Source organism: Sorex fumeus, unplaced genomic scaffold (genome assembly GCF_029834395.1).
Source record: "Sorex fumeus unplaced genomic scaffold, SorFum_2.1 ptg000073l, whole genome shotgun sequence".
In the NCBI taxonomy this organism is placed as follows: domain Eukaryota; kingdom Metazoa; phylum Chordata; class Mammalia; order Eulipotyphla; family Soricidae; genus Sorex; species Sorex fumeus.
In genome coordinates this window covers 18760090-18779632 of record NW_026606130.1, presented here as the reverse complement: position 1 = coordinate 18779632, position 19543 = coordinate 18760090, and the positions used below count along the sequence as shown (strand labels likewise).

The 19543-nt window shown below is 40.0% G+C and overlaps 1 protein-coding gene and 1 non-coding gene across 2 annotated transcripts in view; one reads left to right on the top strand and one right to left on the bottom strand.

Moving 5' to 3' along the window:
* WNK3 (WNK lysine deficient protein kinase 3) overlaps positions 1–19543 on the bottom strand; it is a 298017-nt gene that overhangs the window by 229946 nt on the left and 48528 nt on the right. Inside the window, exon 2 of the mRNA XM_056129973.1 lies at positions 8901–9554. Within this exon, the coding sequence (XP_055985948.1) occupies positions 8901–9437 (537 nt within the window). The 5' untranslated portion in view covers positions 9438–9554. The remainder of the gene's footprint in view (positions 1–8900; positions 9555–19543) is intronic.
* Positions 4300–4406, top strand: LOC130038243 (U6 spliceosomal RNA). Its single transcript, XR_008794622.1, has one exon. It is a non-coding gene; the product is annotated as a U6 spliceosomal RNA (small nuclear RNA).

Below are 19543 nucleotides of genomic sequence, written 5' to 3'. Positions count from 1 at the left end.
AGAATACTGAGGTTAAAGGACATGCCTTGCATGTCAAACAATCCTGTTCCAATCTGTCACCACATAGTCCCCCAAATGCTGCCAGGTGTCGCCCTGGACATACCTGAGCAGCACCAGATGGCTCAGTTAATCTCTGATACTACAGGACCCAAGAAAAACTACGTCTTTGAGTCTTTACATTGAACCACCAGCCTGATTGGTCTGACAGAGGTCCCTGGACCTTCAAAGCACTGCTAGGGAAATCCCAAAATAAAATTAATTTTGAAAAAAAGTACTGATTCAATACAATTAATATGAGAGAAGTGGTATTAACATTAAAATTACCTGTTATTAAAAAGTTTACTAGTAATCAAGGTTTGAACCCAATTTCCTGGTAGTATTTTCTTTGTAAATAATTAAAAACTCAGGCATTAAAAATAAAGCACTGGAGCCAAAAAGCTAGCTCATCAGACTGAGTAGATGGTATGTGTGCAGGAGGTCAGATTAGATCTCTGGTACTAGATGGTCCTCTGAGTACCACCAGGAGCAAATACTAGGCTGAAGCAGGGGTAGCCCCTAAGTATTGCCCAGTATGAGCAAAAAAACAAAATAAATTTTAAAAATAAGGTACTAGCCAACCAGTTTTGTTGGGCCACACCTGGCTGTATTCACTGCTTATTTCTGACAATACTTAGGGCTGGAGCGATAGCATGGCAGTAAGGCATTTGCCTTGTGCACAGCCAGCCTGGTCAAGTTGGGTTTGATTCCTCTGCCCCTCTCAGAGAGCCCAGCAAGCTACCGAGAGTATCTCGCCAGCACGGAAAAGCCTGAAAAGCTACCCATGATGTATTCAATATGCCAAACACAGTAACAACAAGTATCAAATGGAGATGTTATTGGGCCTGCTCGAGCAAATCGATGAACAATGGGAAGACAGTGCTAACCGTGCTACTTAGGGGACCATTGGAGGTGCCAGGGATTTGAACCAGGATCAGGTATGTGTATGGCAAGCACCTTAATCCCTATGCTATCTCTCTGGTGCTAATCCAAGTAATTTTTCTAAATATATTTAATTACTGGAGTGATAGCACAGCGGTAGGGCGTTTGCCTTGCACGCAGCCAACATGGCCAACCTGAGTTCGATTCCTCCGCCCCTCTCGGAGAGCCCGGCAAGCTACCGAGAGTATCTCGCCCACACGGCAGAGCCTGGCAAGCTCCTCGTGACGTATTCCATATGCCAAACACAGTAACAACAAAGTCTCCAATGGAGACGTTACTGGGCCCGCTCGAGCAAATCGATGATCAATGGGAGGGCCTTTACTTTATTTACTTTACTTATATTTAATTACAGAGGGTGGAGTGATAGTACAGAGGGTAGGGCATTTGCCTTGCATGTAACAGACCCAGGTTTGGTCCCTGGCATTCCACATGGTCTCCCAAGCCCCACCAGGAATGATCACTGAATGCAGAACCAGGAACAATTCAGAAGCACAGCTCAATGTGGCTCAAAAACCCTTTTAAAAGGTATAGGAGATCAGGGACTGAAGCACAGCAGGTAGGGCATTTGCCTTGCACGCAGCCAACCCAGGTTCGATGCCTAGCATCCCATATGGTCCCCTGAGCACCACTAGGAGTGATTCCTGAGTGCAGAGACAGGAGTAACCCCGAGCATCGCCAGGTGTGACCCAAAAAGGAAAAAAAAGGTATAGGAGATCAGAATTATACAATCATATAATTGTATGCTTGTATCCATTGTCAATATAGTTTCAAAAGTTTAATACTTCATATATAGGAGGTTATGTGGTATGTGTCCATTTGCATATTAAAACACTTAACTATTGCATGCTTCATTATCACTGTCACTTCCTCCCATTGTTCATCAGTTTGCTCAAGCGGGCCTAGTAACATTGTGAGACTTCTTACTGTGTTTGGCATATCGAATACGTCACATTATATTTATTTATTCTGAGTATTATATATAGTATTTTAACTATACTGAAGAGGATCTCTCTAATATAGTTCTACCACAATTTATTGATTCACCAACAGACATTTTGTTTGATCCAAATTTTATCAGTGAATTTATTATTTTTCATTTATTTTGTTTTCTTGGCCATGGGGAGTGGTTACCGGGGAAGCATTTCTGATTCTGTGCTCAGGAGTGAGCCCTAGAAGTACTTGGGGAACTATATATGGTGCTAGGGTATAACTTCTGCATTAATCCATGAGCTCTATTGTAAATGTCTTCTTGTTTTCATTACCTTCTTTTATAGCAATTTATAAAATATATAGTAGTTAATAAATTCAGTTTTTATTTTTCTCCTTGGTATAAATTTTATCTAGTGTGATTTCTGATCTCCAGTTAGTTAAGAATCTTTTGTTTGATGACTAGTCTTGGAAAGATGCCACAGCTAATTTATCACACACGGGTAGGCCGAGTCTCTGGGCCAAGATCTCTGGAGCCTCCTCAGGATGGGGGTAGGTGAGTGATCCACCTACAAGTGATTTCCTCTAGTATATAAACAGCCCTGCTCTACTTCTAATACCAGAGAGGTGCTGAGCTCCTAGAGCACTTCACATCAGGTCACACAACAGCTCCAAATTTCACAGTACTGACAGTCACTAATTATAGATGACATGATTATATGCATAGAAAAATCTTTTTAAAAAATCTCCCTAAGAAGGGAGGGAAGGAGTGTAAAAAATTAAAATCCCCCAAAGTGACTGGAAACTATAAACTGATATAGTAAAATGGCAAGTTGCAAAAAATGGTAAGAACGGAAAAAGCAGAAGGCCCAGAATTTGGTCTACTATAACACAGAACCCAAGCATCACAAATGTAGGTAATATTGGTGACCCCTTAGAACTGCAGGGAGTGAACCTATTGAGCCCCCAAACCTCCAGATCCAAGCAACACTAATTATCAGGTCAAATTATGGGGTCATGAGGTCACATTGCTGACTGAATATCATGGGGAGTGGGCCTGAGCCCTGGAGGTCTCCATAAAAATAAGAAAAAAATTAAAAGGAAATCCCATTTACAGTTGCCCCACCCAAAAGACCTTAAGTACCTAAAATTCAACTCAAATAAGGAGACGAAGACTTATACATCAAAAACTATAATTCAGATTGAAAGAAATAGAAGACACAATACAGTGGGAAAATATTCCATATTCAGGGTTTAGAAGATTTACCATTGTTAAAATGACCATCCTACCCATTAAAAAAATTCAGTTCAACCCCTACCAAAATTGCAAGGGTATTTTCAAGGACATATAAAAATACTATTAAAGATTAGATGGAACCACAAAAATTACTTTAATGTCCAAAGAAATTCTTTGAAAAAATTATGTAAGACATTGAATTCCCTAACTATAACTATACTATATAACTAAAGCAATCAAAACAGTATGATATTGAAATAAAATCAGACACACAAATCAATGGTATAGAAATAAAAACTCATAGTTCCTGACATATGTGGACAGCTAATTTATAGCAAAGGTATCAAAAACATAAAATGAAGCACAGGAAGCCTCCTCGATGAACGATACTGGGAAAACTGGTTTGTTATGTGCAAGAGATTGAATTTAAGCCACACACATCTCACACCATGCACTCAAAATGTAGATTAAGGTTAACCCAAAACAAAGATTAAAGAATTTGAAGTTAGAGAAATCTATGAAATGCACTAAAGAAACATAAGCAACATAGCCAGCTACTCCGCAGGCTTCAGTGATTCAACCTAATTAGCAAGGAAAAAATAAATAAACAAATGAGATTTCATCAAACAGAAAGGTTCCTAAACTGTGAAAGCATCAATAAAACAAAGACATCCTACTGAATAGGAGAAAACACTCACACACCAAACTTATGACAAAGAACTAAACTTTAAAACATATAAACACTCACAAAACTCAACAACAAACAAACATAAATGTGGGGAAAAATTCATCAGACATTTCTAATAAAAAATATAAAATACATCTCTAAAGATGGCCAACAGGCCCAGAAAGAAGTGCTCAAGCTCACTGATTATCAGAGAAGGAGATGTATTCAGTATCGGTGGAAATGCAAACAGGTTCAACCCCAATGAAAAGGAGTATGAAAATTTTTCTAGAATTTAAAAATGGAATTAGCATATAATCTAGCAATTCCACTAGAATTAAATTATCCCAAGAATACAGTAATTATTAAAACTATTTTATAGTTCAAAAAGATATATCCCCAGGTATGCTTACAGCAAGTGCTATTTATAATAACCAAGATGTGGAAAAAACCTATGTGTCCTACAACAGATGAGCAGATAAAGAAATTATGGGTGCTCGCTTCGGCAGCACATATACTAAAATTGGAACGATACAGAGAAGATTAGCATGGCCCCTGCGCAAGGATGACACGCAAATTCTTGAAGCGTTCCATATTTTTTCACAATGCTTTTTCAGCATGTCTGATTTGGGGGGAGGGGTAAACTCTAAATAATAGTGGTGAATCTTTTATTGAAACAATGAATCTAATCAAAGCAGATAGAGTGTTAACTAGAATTCATCTGCCCCACAGGGACTGGGAGGGGTGGGGGGTGGGGTTTTATTGGGGTTCTTCATGGTAAAAAATAAGTTTTGGTAAAGGGAAATGTGTTTGATATTTGCATGACTGAGACCTAAACCTGAAAGCTTTGTAACCTATCCCACGGTGATTCAATAAATAAATAAATAAAAAGGAAAAAAAAAGAAATTATGGTACATATACACAATGGTAACTACTCAACTACAAGAAATATTGGGGCTATTAGGGCTGGAGAGATAGAACAGTGGGTAGGACACTTGCCTTGCACATAGCCAATCCAGGTTCAGTCCCCAGAACCCCATATGATCTCCTAAGCATCACCAGGAGTGATGCCTGACTGCAATGCCAGGAGTAAGCCTTATCACCCAAAGACAAAAACAGTGAAAAAATATTGTGGCCAGAGCGATAAATAGTATAGCAAGTAAGGTGCTTATCTAGCATGTGGCTAACCCGGTTCAATCCTCATGCCCCATATAGACCTCGAGCACATCCAGGAGTGATCTCTGAGCTCAGAGCCAGAGATTAGCACACCCAGTGCTGTTCAGGACGTGGTCCCAAAACAAAACAAAACAAAAAACAATTATAAGAAATATTGAAGTCTTCCTTTTGTTTCAACAAAGATAGAAATGGAGGAAACTATGCTAAGCAAAGTAAAAGACAAATCCTGGATAACTTCATTTATAGACAGTAGGGAGAAACAAACCAAAGAGAAGAGACAATGTCTAAAACGCCCCTTGTAGAACACAACTGTCATACATCAAAGACTAACTGTCACACAACAAAAGAGACTGGTCAGGGATATAGCTCAAATTGTTGAGCACATGCTTTGCACTCAGGAGGCTCAGGTTTAATTCATGGCATCATATTGTTCCATGAGCACCACTGTAGTGATGCCACAGCACAGAGCCAGGAGTAGTTCCAGGTACCATCAGGTGTGGCCCAAATGCCCCCAAACAAAAAAAAAGGATAGAGACTAAAAAGAACATAACTAAATGCAATGTGGTATCCTGGATTGGACTAAAGCACAAAAATAGGAACATCAGTGGGAAAATGGTGAAATCCAGCTAAGTTCTGTACTGTAGTTAACAGCTTTATACTAACATTGATTTATTGGAGTTAGTTGAGAACTGTTGTTTGGTGAAAACATTAACATAAGATGCAAAGAGATAGCACAGTAGGTAGTGTGCTGGTTTTGCATGGGTCATCAGAAGTTCAATCCCCTGCACTACATATGGTCCTGCGAGTACCACAAGGAGCCTGCCCTGAGCACCAAAAAACAAACAAAAAAATCAACATAAATTAACAAAAATCAACAAAATTTCTTCTAAATTAACCTGTAATGAATTCTGTCAGATGGAAATAGAAAAGTAAAAAAATAATAAGCAGCTGGAAAACTACTTGTCATTGCCTGTTTTTCCCAACCATTCTATTTCCTTCAAATCCATTAACAGCCATTTCATCTTTTCACTAATTTCAACTTCCAAGCTACCTTTTGACTACAAAATCCCTTTATAGTAAACTTTGTGTAAACAAGGTACATGTCCACTTTTTCCTCTCCATTATGTCCCTAGAACTTAGCAAAGCTCAAGTACATTGTAATTAGTGAAAATTTACAGCTAAATGAAAGGTAGCTCCAAATATTGCATTCCTTTCCTATAGCTTCTGTAACAAACAACCATAAATTTTGTGGCTTACGAGTAACAGAAATTCAATATCTTCCAGTAGCAATTAGAAGCCCCAAATAAAGCCTAGAGAGAGCACAGCTAACAGGATGTTTTCCTGGCATGTTGGCAATCTGGGGTCAGTCAAGGACTGCATGTGGTCCCCTGAGCATGCCTGGAGTGATCCCTGAACACAGAGCCAGGAGTAAGCCCTAAACACTGCCTATGGTGCTCTGGGGTCCTCCAGGGCTATAGCAAGCAATGTTCGGGGAACCATGTGGTATCAGGGATTAAACCCATGTTAGGTGCACATGTATGCCTCACATGCACTATACCTCACCCCCAGATTTTAAAACAATCATTTTTGTATATAAAAATAATCATATATGTGAACAAAAGAATTCAGAAAGATAAAGACTAGTTTATTTAAAGTATCTTTAAAGAAGTAGAATTTCCTGTGAATTTGATGATTGTTTTCTCTTATTATCTAATATTTCTACTAATACATACCTTGTAAAGTTCTTAAAGAGTGAAAATGAAATGAATATAAAAACAAGCAAACCCAATTCATGCATACACCTTTCAGGAATTACTAGTCTCTTGACTGCTATGCTATTTACATTCCAAGTAGTCATCAGAGCACTTCCACATGGAAAGAACTTTGAAGGTTTTGTAATATTGGAGCCCTAAATCACACTCCAGAATTCTAGAATCAGAATCTCTGGAAAATACACTCTAGAGCCTGTATTTTGAATCAACACCAAGTCTTACAGACATAATGTCAAATAAAAACCTTAAGTGGCTCTCAATGCCCCTTTTGCAGACCACAACACCCAAAAGGAGAGAGAGAACACAGGGGATTGCCCTGCCACAGAGGCAGGGGGGATGGGGGGGATGGGGGTGGGGGGATATTATCCATGGTGGTGGAAAATGGGCACTGGTGGAGGGATGGGTATCTGATCATTGTATAATCAAACCAAAGCACAAAAAATTGTAAATCTACTACTGTACCTCATGGTGTTTCACTAATAAAAAAAGAAAAAATAAAAAAAAAACCTTAAGTGGCTAAATTTATAGTAAATTTAGAATGGGTGAAATAACTGTACACACAGAGATACCACTGGATTTTGGACATCAAAAATTTGTACTTTGTGACTGCCTATACTAGATTTTAATCTTAAGCATCTCATGTGGTCACTAATTACTTTCTATGAGCTGAGTGAGGCCAGAAAGACTTTCCTTATATTCTATTCACATCTACCTGAAACTAGCTTTCTATGTCTTGTTCAGTTCTTCATAGTTACAAGTATCAAACAAGGGTCAGAGAGATGCCACAGGTGTTAAAAGACCTTGCATGCAGCAGACCAGCTTTGATCAAGCACCTGACCACCACCAGAAATAATTCCTGAGCACAGAGCCAAGAGTCAGTCCTGAACACTTCCAGGATTAGGGTTAGGGTTAGGGTCAAAAAACAGCTCAATCATCTGAGTACATGCTTTGCATTTGGGAGGCTGAGGTTGGAGTCCCAGTACTACATAGTCTACTGAATACTACTAGGGCTAAAAACTCACCCTCAAGCACAGAAAATAAGCAGTCCCCAAGCACTGGTGGTCCAAATCTCCTCCTCCCTAAAACTAACAAATAAATACTTGCTATGGAATCAAATAGCAAGGCAATTCAATAATTCTGATAGTTTTATTTCTCCTTTATTTTCTTTTATTGATATCTGAACTATACCTAGCAGTTCTTGAAGGTTATTCCTAGATCAGTGCTTGAGGATCTTTCTGGAAGTCTCAAGACTATGTGTTAGAGATCAAAACTAGGGATCCCACATATAAAACCTATGCTCTAGCCCTTTGAAGCTTTATTTCTCCTTTCTAAAAACATAAGTCAACTAATATCAGTAGATTCTGGTGATTATGTCTTCCAGAGACCCTCTCTGGAGTCAAGAAAAAGGCATAGGGGAGTTTCATTAATAGAAGTCCTCAAAGTATCATGGAAACCATTGCCATTGGGAAAACAGTACAGACAATTCCAGTTTTATCCCCAGCATCATATATAATCCAGAAAGCACTGTAAAGAGTGATTTCTGAGCACAAGGTCAGGAGTAAGTCTTGAGTACATTAAGCATAGCTTCCAAACCAAAAACAAAACATTTTTCTCTAAAAACAGATTCCCAAAAGTTTGTTAAACGATAAAAGGGAAAAGGGAAATATCTCTAACACACTACACTGTGAAACATTTAGTATAATTATAAACTTCATAAGGCACACATATAAAAATTGGGGGGAAAGTTTGAGCCTGTGAGGTAGCTCAATGGGCTAAGTGGATGCTTTCCATTCAGGAAAAAAGGATTGATCTCCAGGACCTCATGGTTCCCTAAGCAGCACTGCTGGGAGTAGTCCTGAGCACTGCAGGGTATGGCCTAAAACCCAAAACAGAAAAAAAAGAATTTAATTTTAATTTTTAATCAAGAGTTTTGGGAATTTCCTAAAATTGATAAAAGCATTTACCAAAGAAACTCGTTTATCCTTAGAATGAAGAAAACAACAGATCAGCATGAACTCTTTAAGATCTATAAAAAGGAAGGGGAAAGAAAATCCCTTAGTTTTATTGTAATCCATAATACATTGTAGTCATGGATCTCTCAGAAGACCATTGGAATTTACTAATGCCGAGAAGATTATATACCCACCTGCAGCTCACACCAGGCAACCTCAACCCATGTCTCAGTGTCCAATCCTTTATAGACTGTTTTAAAAGCTCCTCTTCCAAGCTCTATATCGAACTTCAGGAATCGACCACTAGGGGAAGTAGCTACTGCTTTCATTTCTGCTTCTTCTTCTATTTCCTTTTCACTTTTCTCCTTGAAACAATCTTTTGAGGATTCTGCAGTTTCCTTTGAACAGTGTTCATATTTAACTTCTTGTCCACCTCTTAGTACGTTTGTAGGAAGCTTTTCTCCTCTTGGAATGTGTGTTGCTGTCTTTAGTCTCTCATCTTTGGGTGAAGATTCTATAACTTTGTCATCTTCTGTCATCTCAATGCTCTTTCTAAAGAACCTCTTCCTTTCTTTTGTTTCCCTAGAAGCAGAGATGGTACTGGTTTTCTCCTTGAGTATAGCTTCCACTGTTAAATTTGCAGCAACCTGAGAAACTTGGTTTTCTAAGGAAACTCCATCAGGTTTCTCAGAATCTTCTGTGCTAGCTGCTTCCCCTGAATCAGTAGCCATTGTACTTAAGGTTGGCACTAAACTTTTTCCTATTCAGCTCTTCAGTCCAGTTACATCTCAGTATCAGAATGATCAGAATTGACTTCCTTTTATATTATCGTAAGTTTCCATAGAAACCTGAAGGGGGAAAAATAATATTTTAAAATCACCCCACAAAGGAAATCATTAAAGAGACAAGTCAGCTGATTATTTAATCCCTTCTTTTTTCTTAATAAGAAGTTTGTTCTTTTTGATATCCAATCTTAGCAACCAGCAGGCTCCAGGGACTTGTATTATTTTGCTTACAACTGTAGTTATCAGTACTAAGCAGAATAGGCACAGGATTCAATGATTATTCATAGCATGCGAATATTAGTTAGGAACCTAGTGTTCAGTCCCATGTACCAATCCATCATATTAAAACAAGTGACCAACCCTTTAGTTCACAGGGTAACACACTAAATAAAACCAGCACATATTAAACATGTTTATCACTTTGATGTATAGAATTCTGTGTCAGTAAGTAAACTCACAATTTGCAATCATCACCACTATCCACTTCTAGAACTTTGTCATAATCCCAAATTGAAATTTTGTATCAACTAAACAAGTATACTGTCCCAGGACCTCAATCCCTAATAATCCTTATTCTCCTTTCTATCCCTATAAATTTGCCGATTCTAGGTATTTATATTATGTAAAATCAGGACATAAAAGTATATTTATGTCATGTAAAATATACTTGTCCTTTTCTATTTGACTTACTTCACTTAACATAATGTTAAGGTTCACTTGTGTTGTAGCATATATCAGAAAGTCATTATTTTTTAAAGACTGATCAAAATTCCATTGTGTGATGATACCACAGTATATTTTTCACTCACGTGGATAAGTGAAGGGCTATTCCTACCTTTTGACTATTGTGAATAATGCAAATTCTTCTTTAAGAGTCTATCTTCATATTTTAACAGGTAAAAACTGTCAAATATTAATACACTCAACTAAAAGGGAGAATTAAAAATATGCATCTTCTAAAGAAACTATGGTATATATACGCAACTGGACATTAATCAGCCACTAAAAAAAAGATGAAGTAATATAATTTACTGCCAGATGGATGCATCAGAGAGTATCACTGTTGAGTGAAAAGTCAGAGAGGATAGACTCAGAATGATCTCTCTCATATGTAATATTAAAAGAAACTTCCTAGGAAAATATCAACTACACAAAGGCAACAGAAATGAAGAGCAGGAAACTGGTCTTCAGTAGGAAGCTACCTATTGGGTAGGAAGTCACGGTCACAGTCCTCCCGTTATTCATCGATTTGCTCGAGCAGGCCCAGTAACATCTCCATGGTCAGACTTGTTGTTATGTGTTTGGCATATTGAATACATCACGGGGAGCTTGCCAGGCTTTGCCGTGTGGGCGAGATACTCTGGGTAGCTTGCCGGGCTCCCCAAGAGTGGCGGAGGAATCAACTCGGGTCGGTCATATTGGCGACTTGCAAGGCAAATGCCTTACCTGCTGTGCTATGGCTCCAGCACGGGTAGGAAGTATGGGGGGATAAGTTAAGGAAGGGAGCACTACAATTTTGGGGGGAAATGTGCCTGCCACAGAGGCAGGTGGTGGGTGAGGGATGGAAACTGGGGGCATTGGGAGAGGCTACTAGACAGTGGTGAAGGGATTGGTGTTGAAACATTGTATGCCTGAAACTCAATCATAAATATCTTTGCAATTCATAACAATTCAATAAAAAATTTTAAACTGTATCCACTAAAATCAGTAAATTCACTTACAGGAAATTGTCTTAGAAGGTAATCAAAAAATCTATGTAAATATTTAACCATAAATGTATGTTCTTTTTTAAAATAATTTTTATTAGTGAAATACCATGAGGTACAGTTGTAGACTTACAAATTTTTGGCTTCGGTTTCGATTATACAATGATAAAACACCCATTCCTCCACCAGTGCCCATTTTCCATCACCATAGATCCTTTTATTTGGTGCTTCCTTCTCTATCTGAGCTGCCTTTTCCCCAACCATGCCCGGCTGACCTCTAAGCTATGGAGTAATCCTCCTGGTACTTATGTATGCTATTCTTGGGTATTAATATACTATTTTGTTACTTTATGTCCCCCAGATAAATGCAATCTTTTTATGACTGTTCCTCTCTTTCTAACTCATTTCACTCAGAATGATACTTTCCATGTAGTATCACTTGTATGTAAATTTCATGACTTCGTTTTTTCTAACAGCTACATAGTACTCAATTGTGTAGATGTTCCAAAGTTTCTTTAACGAGTCATCTGTTCTTGAGCACTCAGGTTTTTTCCAGATTCTGGCTATTGTAAAGAATGCTCCAATGAACAAACAAGTGCAGATGTTACTTAGACTATACATTTTTGCCTCTCTGGGATATATTCCCAGGAGTGGTACTGCTGGGTCAAATGGGAGCTCAATTTCTAGTTTATTGAGAATCGTCCATACTGTTTTCCAAAAGGGCTGAACCAGTTGGCATTCCCACCAGCAGTGAAGGAGGGCCCCTTTCTCGCCACATCTGCGCCAGCACCAATAAATGTATGAAGAAACAACACAAATTTCCACTACGAGGAGAGGAAGAAGAGTCCTGAACCCTCAACAGTGATTACCCACAAATACGATCTCTCCGATAAAGAATTCCGAAAAAGATGCTGAAGATGTTCAAGGAACTATTCAAAGAATAAATGGAGCAGACATCCAGAATATTAAAGAAGAAATGAAAGAAACAGTGGAACAGATAGTCGAGAAAATACAGGAAGAAATGACAGCAGAAATAAGAAAGCTACAAAAAGAAGTGTTCCAAATAAAGGATTCGATAGATGAAGTTAAAAATTCAGTGGGTGCCCTCAGCAGTAGAATATCTACAGCTGAAGACAGAATTAGTGATCTTGAAGATGAGCAACAGAAATCGTACAGGCAACAATAAACAATGGGAAATGACCTCAAGATAGCTCTAAGGCGAATCAGAGAACTAGGGGATGAAACCAAGAGGAACAAAATTAGAATCATCGGAGTACCAGAAGGACAGGGAGGCAACCCCAATGAAAAAGCCACAGTGATGAAATATTTGCTGAAATGTTCCCAGAGTTAAAGAACTCAGACATCCAGATCCAAGGAGCCAGAAGGGTACCAGCTAAAAGAAACCCTAATAAAAAAAACTCCAAGGCATATCATAGAATGATGGATGCTGTGGAAAGAGACACAATACTACAAGCAGCAAGGTAGAAGAAGGAAATCACATACGAAGGAGCACCCCTTAGACTCACAGCAGACCTATCAGAGGAAAGCCTCCAAGCCCGAAGACAATGGTGGGATATAGTGAAAAACTCAATGAAATGAACGTCTCACCAAGAATACTTTATCCAGCTAAACGCTCATTAAAATTCGATGGAAAGATACACCATTTTATAGATAAACAACAAATCAGGAACTTCATAGACTCAAAAGCAAACCTAAAAGAAGGACTAAAAGGGCTCCTGTAATTCAAGAAGGAAAATACCCATAAAAACAACAAACCCTTACAGAAAGATGGCACAAAATGCCATGACAATAATCTCTCTCAATGTCAATGGTATAAATGCACCAATCCAGAGACACAGAGTGGCAAAATGGATCCAGAAACTGAAACTTGTAGCCATTCTGCTGGCTACAAGAAACTCATCTGAACAGTTAAAGCAAACACAGACTCAAAGATAAAGTATAGAAAATAATCCTGCAAGCAAACAACTTCCTCAAAAAGGCTGGGGTGGTCATACTAGAATCTGACAACATAAAGTTCAGGTTGAAAAAGATTAGAAGGGACAGCGAAGGCCATTTTCTATTTATCAAAGGATATGTACAACTAGAAGAAATCACACTCTTAAATGTATATCCACGCAATGTGGGACCAGATAAATGCTTAAAACAACTGCTAACAGATTTTAAGGAGGACATTACCAGCAATACAATAGTATTCGGAGACTTCAACATTGCCTTATCACCTCTGGATAAATCAACAAGAACAAAACTCAGTAAGGAAACACTGGCTTTGAAGGAAGAAATAGAAGAGAGAGCGCAAACAGACATATACAGTACTTTTTACCCCCAAAACAAAGACTATACATTCTTTTCCGGTGCACATGGAACATTCTCTAAAATAGACGACATGTTGGGTCACAAAACATATCTCAATAGAATCAGGAAGATGTTCAATCAACTCAATGAAACAGTCAGACAGATATCCAGTAAATTGAAACAGGACATGAAACAAACAATGGATCGCACAATCGAGAAAATACAGAAAGAAATGAGAGCAGAAATTGGAAAGCTATGCACAGAAATGTCACAAATGAAAGATTCCATAGATGAAATAAAAAACTCAGTGTGTGCCCTCAATAATAGAATGACCACAGCTGAGGAAAGAATCAGCTGCACCAAGCCAACAGGCAACAACAAACAGTGGCAAGGAACCTCCAAATAGTTCTACAAAGAATCAGAGTCCTAGGAGACGATTCCAAGAGGAACAACATTAGAATCATTGGAATACTAGAAGCTCAGGGAAACAATCCCAATGAAAAAGCCACGGTTAAACAAATCATCGCTGAAAAATTCCCAGAGGTGCACAATGCAGCCATTCAGATTCAAGGAGCCCGAAGGGTGAAAGCTAAAAGAGACCCTAACAAAAACACAACAAGACATATCATAGTTAGAATGAGTGATGCTGCCGACAGAGACACAATACTGTAGGCAGCAAGGTCAAAGAAGAAAATCACATACAAAGGAGCACCCCTTAGATTCACAGCAGATCTATCAGAAGAAGCCCTCCAAGCCCGAAGGCAGTGGCAAGATATAGTGAAAAAAAAACTCACTGAAATGAATGCTTCACCAAAAATTCTCTATCCTACTAAATTCTCACTCAAAACTGACGGAATGGTACACGATTTTCTAGATAAACAGCAGCTCAGGAACTTCATAGACTAAAAACCAAACCTAAAACAAGGGGTAAAAAGGCTATTATAATACAAGACAAGCCCTACAACCACAACAGACCCTTACAAAATGATGACATAAAACTCCATAACAGTAATCTCTCTCACTGTCAATAGTCTAAATTCACCATTTAAGAGACACAGAGTGGCAAAATGGATACAGAGACAGAACCCAACATTCTGCTGCCGACAAGAAACTCATCTCAACAGTCAGAGATTTTAAGGAGGACATTGCTAGCAACACAATAGTAGCTGGAGACTTCAACATCGTCCTATCACCTCTGGATAGATCAACAAGAACAAAACTCGGCAAGGAATCATTGGCTTTGAAAGAAGTAATAGAAGAGAAAGGGCTTATAGACCTAGACAGGGCTTTACACCACAAAAAGAAAGAATACACATTCTTCTCCAGTGCACACGGAACATTTTCCAAAATAGACCATGTGCTAGGCCACAAAATATACCTCAACGGAACCAGGAAGATAGAAATAGTATCAACCATCTTTTCGGAACACAATGCACTGAGGATAGTAGTGAATCACACACAGACACGAAGAACCAAATCAAACACCTGGAAATTAAACAACTCAATGCTGAACAACGAGTGGGTCAGGGAGGAAGTCAAGGACAAAATCAAAAGATACCTGGAAACAAATGAGAATGAAGACACGAGCTTCCAGAACTTATGAGATGCAGCAAAAGTTGTGTTAAGGGGAAAATTTATAGCTCTGCAAGCATATCTCAGGACTGCAGAAAGGATGCGCATAAACAATTTGACCTCACAGCTCAAGATCCTAGAAAAGGATCAACAGAAAGAGCCTAAATCAGGCAGAACGAAAGAGACCATAAAACTCAGAGCAGAAGTCAATGACATGTACACCAAAGATACAATCCGAAAGATCAATGAAAACAAGAGCTGGTTCTTCAAGAAAATAAACAAGATAGATAAACCACTAGCAATACTCACAAAGAAAAGAGAGAGAGAACCCTAATAAGTCAAATCAGAAATGAGAAGGGGGGTATAACACACATAAATCAAAGAAATCCAAAAGATCATCAAGACCTCTTTGAAAGTCTGTATGCCACGAAACAAGAAAAGCTAGAAGAAATGGATAACTTCCTGTATTCCTATAATCTCCCAAAGCTGAATCAAGATATAGAGTACCTGGATAGACCTATTAACATCAAGGAAATTGAAACTGTAATCAAAAGTCTTCCCAAAAACAAAAGCCCAGGTGCAGATGTATTCACTAGCGAATTTTTCCAAAAATTTAAAGAGGAACTACTGCCAGTCCTTCTCAAGTTTTACCAGGAAAGGAAAAAACAGAACCTTTCCCAAACAGTTTCTATGAAGCCCATATCTCTCTAAAACTAAAAGGAAACAAAGACACCACAAGAAAAGAAAACTACAGGGCGATATCCCTGATGAACACGGATGTGAAGATTCTCAACAAAATACTAGCAAATAGAATTCATCTACTCAACTTAAATATCATACACCATGACCAAGTGGGATTCATCCTGGGGATGCAAGGATGGTTTAACACTCGGAAATCAATCAACATTATCCATCATATCAACAGAAGAAAATATAAAAATCATATGATCATATCAATAGATGCAAAGAAAGGATTGGACAAGATCCAGCACCCGTTTATGATGAAAACCCTCGCCAAAATGGGGATAGTGGGGACTTTCCTCAGTATAGTTAAAGCCATCTACCACAAGCATACAGCAAGCATCATCCTCAATGGGGAAAAACTAAGAGCCTTCCCCCTAAGATCAGGGATGAGACAAGGATGTCCACTCTCTCCACTGCTGTTCAATATAGTACTGGAAGTACTTGCAATAGCGATTAGGCAAGAAAAAGAGATTAAGGGCATCCAGGTAGGAAAGGAAGAAATCAAGCTCTCACTATTCGCAGATGAGATGATACTATACTTAGAGAACCCTAAAGCCTCCACCAAGAAACTCCTTGTAAAGAAACAACAGACTTGTATAGTAAAGATGCAGGCTATAAAATCAATACCCAAAAGCCCATGGCTTCCCTATACGCAAATAGTGAAAGAGAAGAAAGTGACATGAAGAAAACAATCCCATTCACAAATGTGCCCCAGAAAATCAACTACCTAGGAATCAGCTTAACTAAGGAAGTAAAGGACCTGTACAAAGAAAACTACAAAACATTACTTCAGGAAATAAAAGAGGACACAAGGAAATGGAAAACTATCCCCTGTTCATGGATTGGAAGAATTAACATTGTCAAAATTGCAATACTTCCGAAATCACTGTACAAATTCAATGTGATCCTTGTTAGGATACACATGACATTCTTCAAAGAAATGGAGCAAACACTCCTGAAATTTATATGGAACAATAAGCCCCCACGAATAGCTAAAGCAATTCTTGGGGAAAAGGAAATGGGAGAAATCAACCTCTCTAAATTCAAACTCTACTACAAAGCAGTAATAATTAAAACAGCATGGTACTGGAACAAAGACAGAGCTGTAGAACAGGGTCGAATATACTGACATTTCCCCCCAAGCATATGATCATCTAATCTTTTTTAAGGGGGCAAGAAAAGTGAAGTTGAGCAAGGAAATCCTCTTTAACAAATTGTTCTGGCAAAACTGGATGGCTACATGCAAAAAGTGGGCTCAGATCTCTGCCTAAGGCCATGTTCAAAAGTAAGATCAAAGTGGATTAAAGACCTCAACATCAGACCAGAATCCATACGGTACATTGAAGAAAAAGTTGGCAAAACCCTCCATGATAATAAAGCTAATGGTATCTTCAAAGATGTCTTGCCACTGGCCAAGCAAGTCAAAACAGAGATAGACAAATGGGACTATCTTAAACTAAGAAGCTTCTGCACCTCAAAAAAAAGTGACCAAAATACAAAGACAGTCTACAGAATGGGAAAGGATATTCGCCCAATACACATCCGACAAGGGGTTGATATCCAGGATATACAAGGTACTGGTTGAACTCCACAAGAAAAAAACATCCAACCCCATCAAAAAATGGGGCGATGAAATGAATAGAAACTTTCTCAAAGAAGAAATCCAAATGGCTAAAAGGCACATGAGAAAATGCTCTACATCATTAATCATCAAGGAGATGCAGATCAAAACCACAATGAGACATCATTTCACACCACAGAGACTGGCCCACATCCACAAGAACAAAAGCAACTGATGCTGGCGCGGATGTGGCGAGAAAGGGACCCTCCTTCACTGCTGGTGGGAATGCCGACTGGTTCAGCCCTTTTGGAAAACAGTATGGACGATTCTCAAAAAATCAGAAATTGAGCTCCCATTTGACCCAGAAATACCACTCCTGGGAATATATCCCAGAGAGGCAAAAAGTATAAATTGATGTAACATCTGCACTTGTTTGTTCATTGAAGCACTCTTTACAATAGCCAGAATCTGGAAAAAACCTGAGTGCTCGAGAACAGATGACTGTTTAAAGAAACGTTGGTACATTTACACAATGGAATACTATGTAGCTGTTAGAAAAGACGAAGTCATGAAATTTACATACAAGTGGTACTACATGGAAAGTATCATGTTAAGTGTAATGACTCAGAAAGAGAGGGATAGACATAGAAAGACTGCCTTCATCTGGGGAACATAAAGTAACAAAATAGGAGACTAGAGCATACAGCCGGAAGAGAAGGGCCACAGGGAGGTCGGGACCCACAGCTCCCGGAGGAAAAGAAAAACACAGGTTCCAAAAAGAGCCTAGATCATCGGGAAGTCCCAGATGGGGTAGGTACCGCATCCCGCCTCCAGATGGAACCCCGGTGACCAGAAGCCTCTACAAGGACAGCTCGATTATGTGGGAACTAGGACTTTTCCTCAAAACCATGTGGCCGCTTACGCAGCCGCGCGACATCTCTCTATATACAAAGTGATCAATGGGAAGTAAACCACCCAACGTTTCTCCCTGAAAATCAGAGTTAAGTTTGGAGCACGGCCACAGCCCCAGAAACACAAGGACTTAATGCAGAACCCGGCAGCTTGGAGCAGAAAAGTGAACGGACTATGCGTTAATCCAGGCCATCATGTCTGCCCGGAGGGGAAAGGGTGTTGCCCCATTCGCCCTCTCCTCTCTGGAAAGAAAGATGGCGGCCGCATGGGAGCCTTGTGGACAGCAAGTAAGAGCTGGGGGTTGGGGGCGACTAAAACCTCATGGGAAGGGGGACGTTCTGGTCCGTCCTTCACGCCCTACCGAGGTCACCAGGTGCCCCCCACGAGCGGCTCTCCAGCACGGCCACAGCCCCAGAAGCACAAGGACTTAATGCAGAACCCAGCAGCTTGGAGCAGAAAAGTGAACGGACTATGTGTTAATCCAGGCCATCATGTCTGCCCGGAGGGGAAAGGGTGTTGCCACATTCGCCCTCTCTTCTCTGGAAAGAAGGATGGCGGTCGCATGGGAGCCTTGTGGACAGCAGGTATGAGTCGGGGGTGTGGGGGTGACTAAAACCTCATGGGAAGGGGGACGTTCTGGTCCGTCCTTCATGCCCTACCGAGGTCACCAGTTGCCCCCCGCGAGCGGCTCTCCAGCACGGCCACGGCCCCAGAAGCACAAGGACTTAATGCAGAACCCGGCAGCTTAGAGCAGAAAAGTGAACGGACTATGCGTTAATCCAGGCCATCATGTCTGCCCGGAGGGGAAAGGGTGTTGCCACATTCGCACTCTCCTCTCTGGAAAGAAGGATGGCGGCCGCATGGGAGCCTTGTGGACAGCAAGTATGAGCCGGGGGTGTGGGGGCGACTAAAACCTCATGGGAAGGGGGGCGTTCCGGTCCGTCCTTCACGCCCTACTGAGGTCACCATTTGCCCCCCGCGAGCGGCTCTCCAGCACAGCCAAGGCCCCAGAAGCACAAGGACTTAATGCAGAACCCGGCAGCTTGGAGCAGAAAAGTGAACGGACTATGCGTTAATCCAGGCCATCATGTCTGTCCGGAGGGGAAAGGGTGTTGCCCCATTCGCCCGTTCCTCCCTGGAAAGAAAGATGGCGGCCGCATGGGAGCCTTGTGGACAGTAGGTATGAGCCGGGGGTGTGGGGGCGACTAAAACCTCATGGGAAGGGGGGCGTTTCGGTCCGCCCT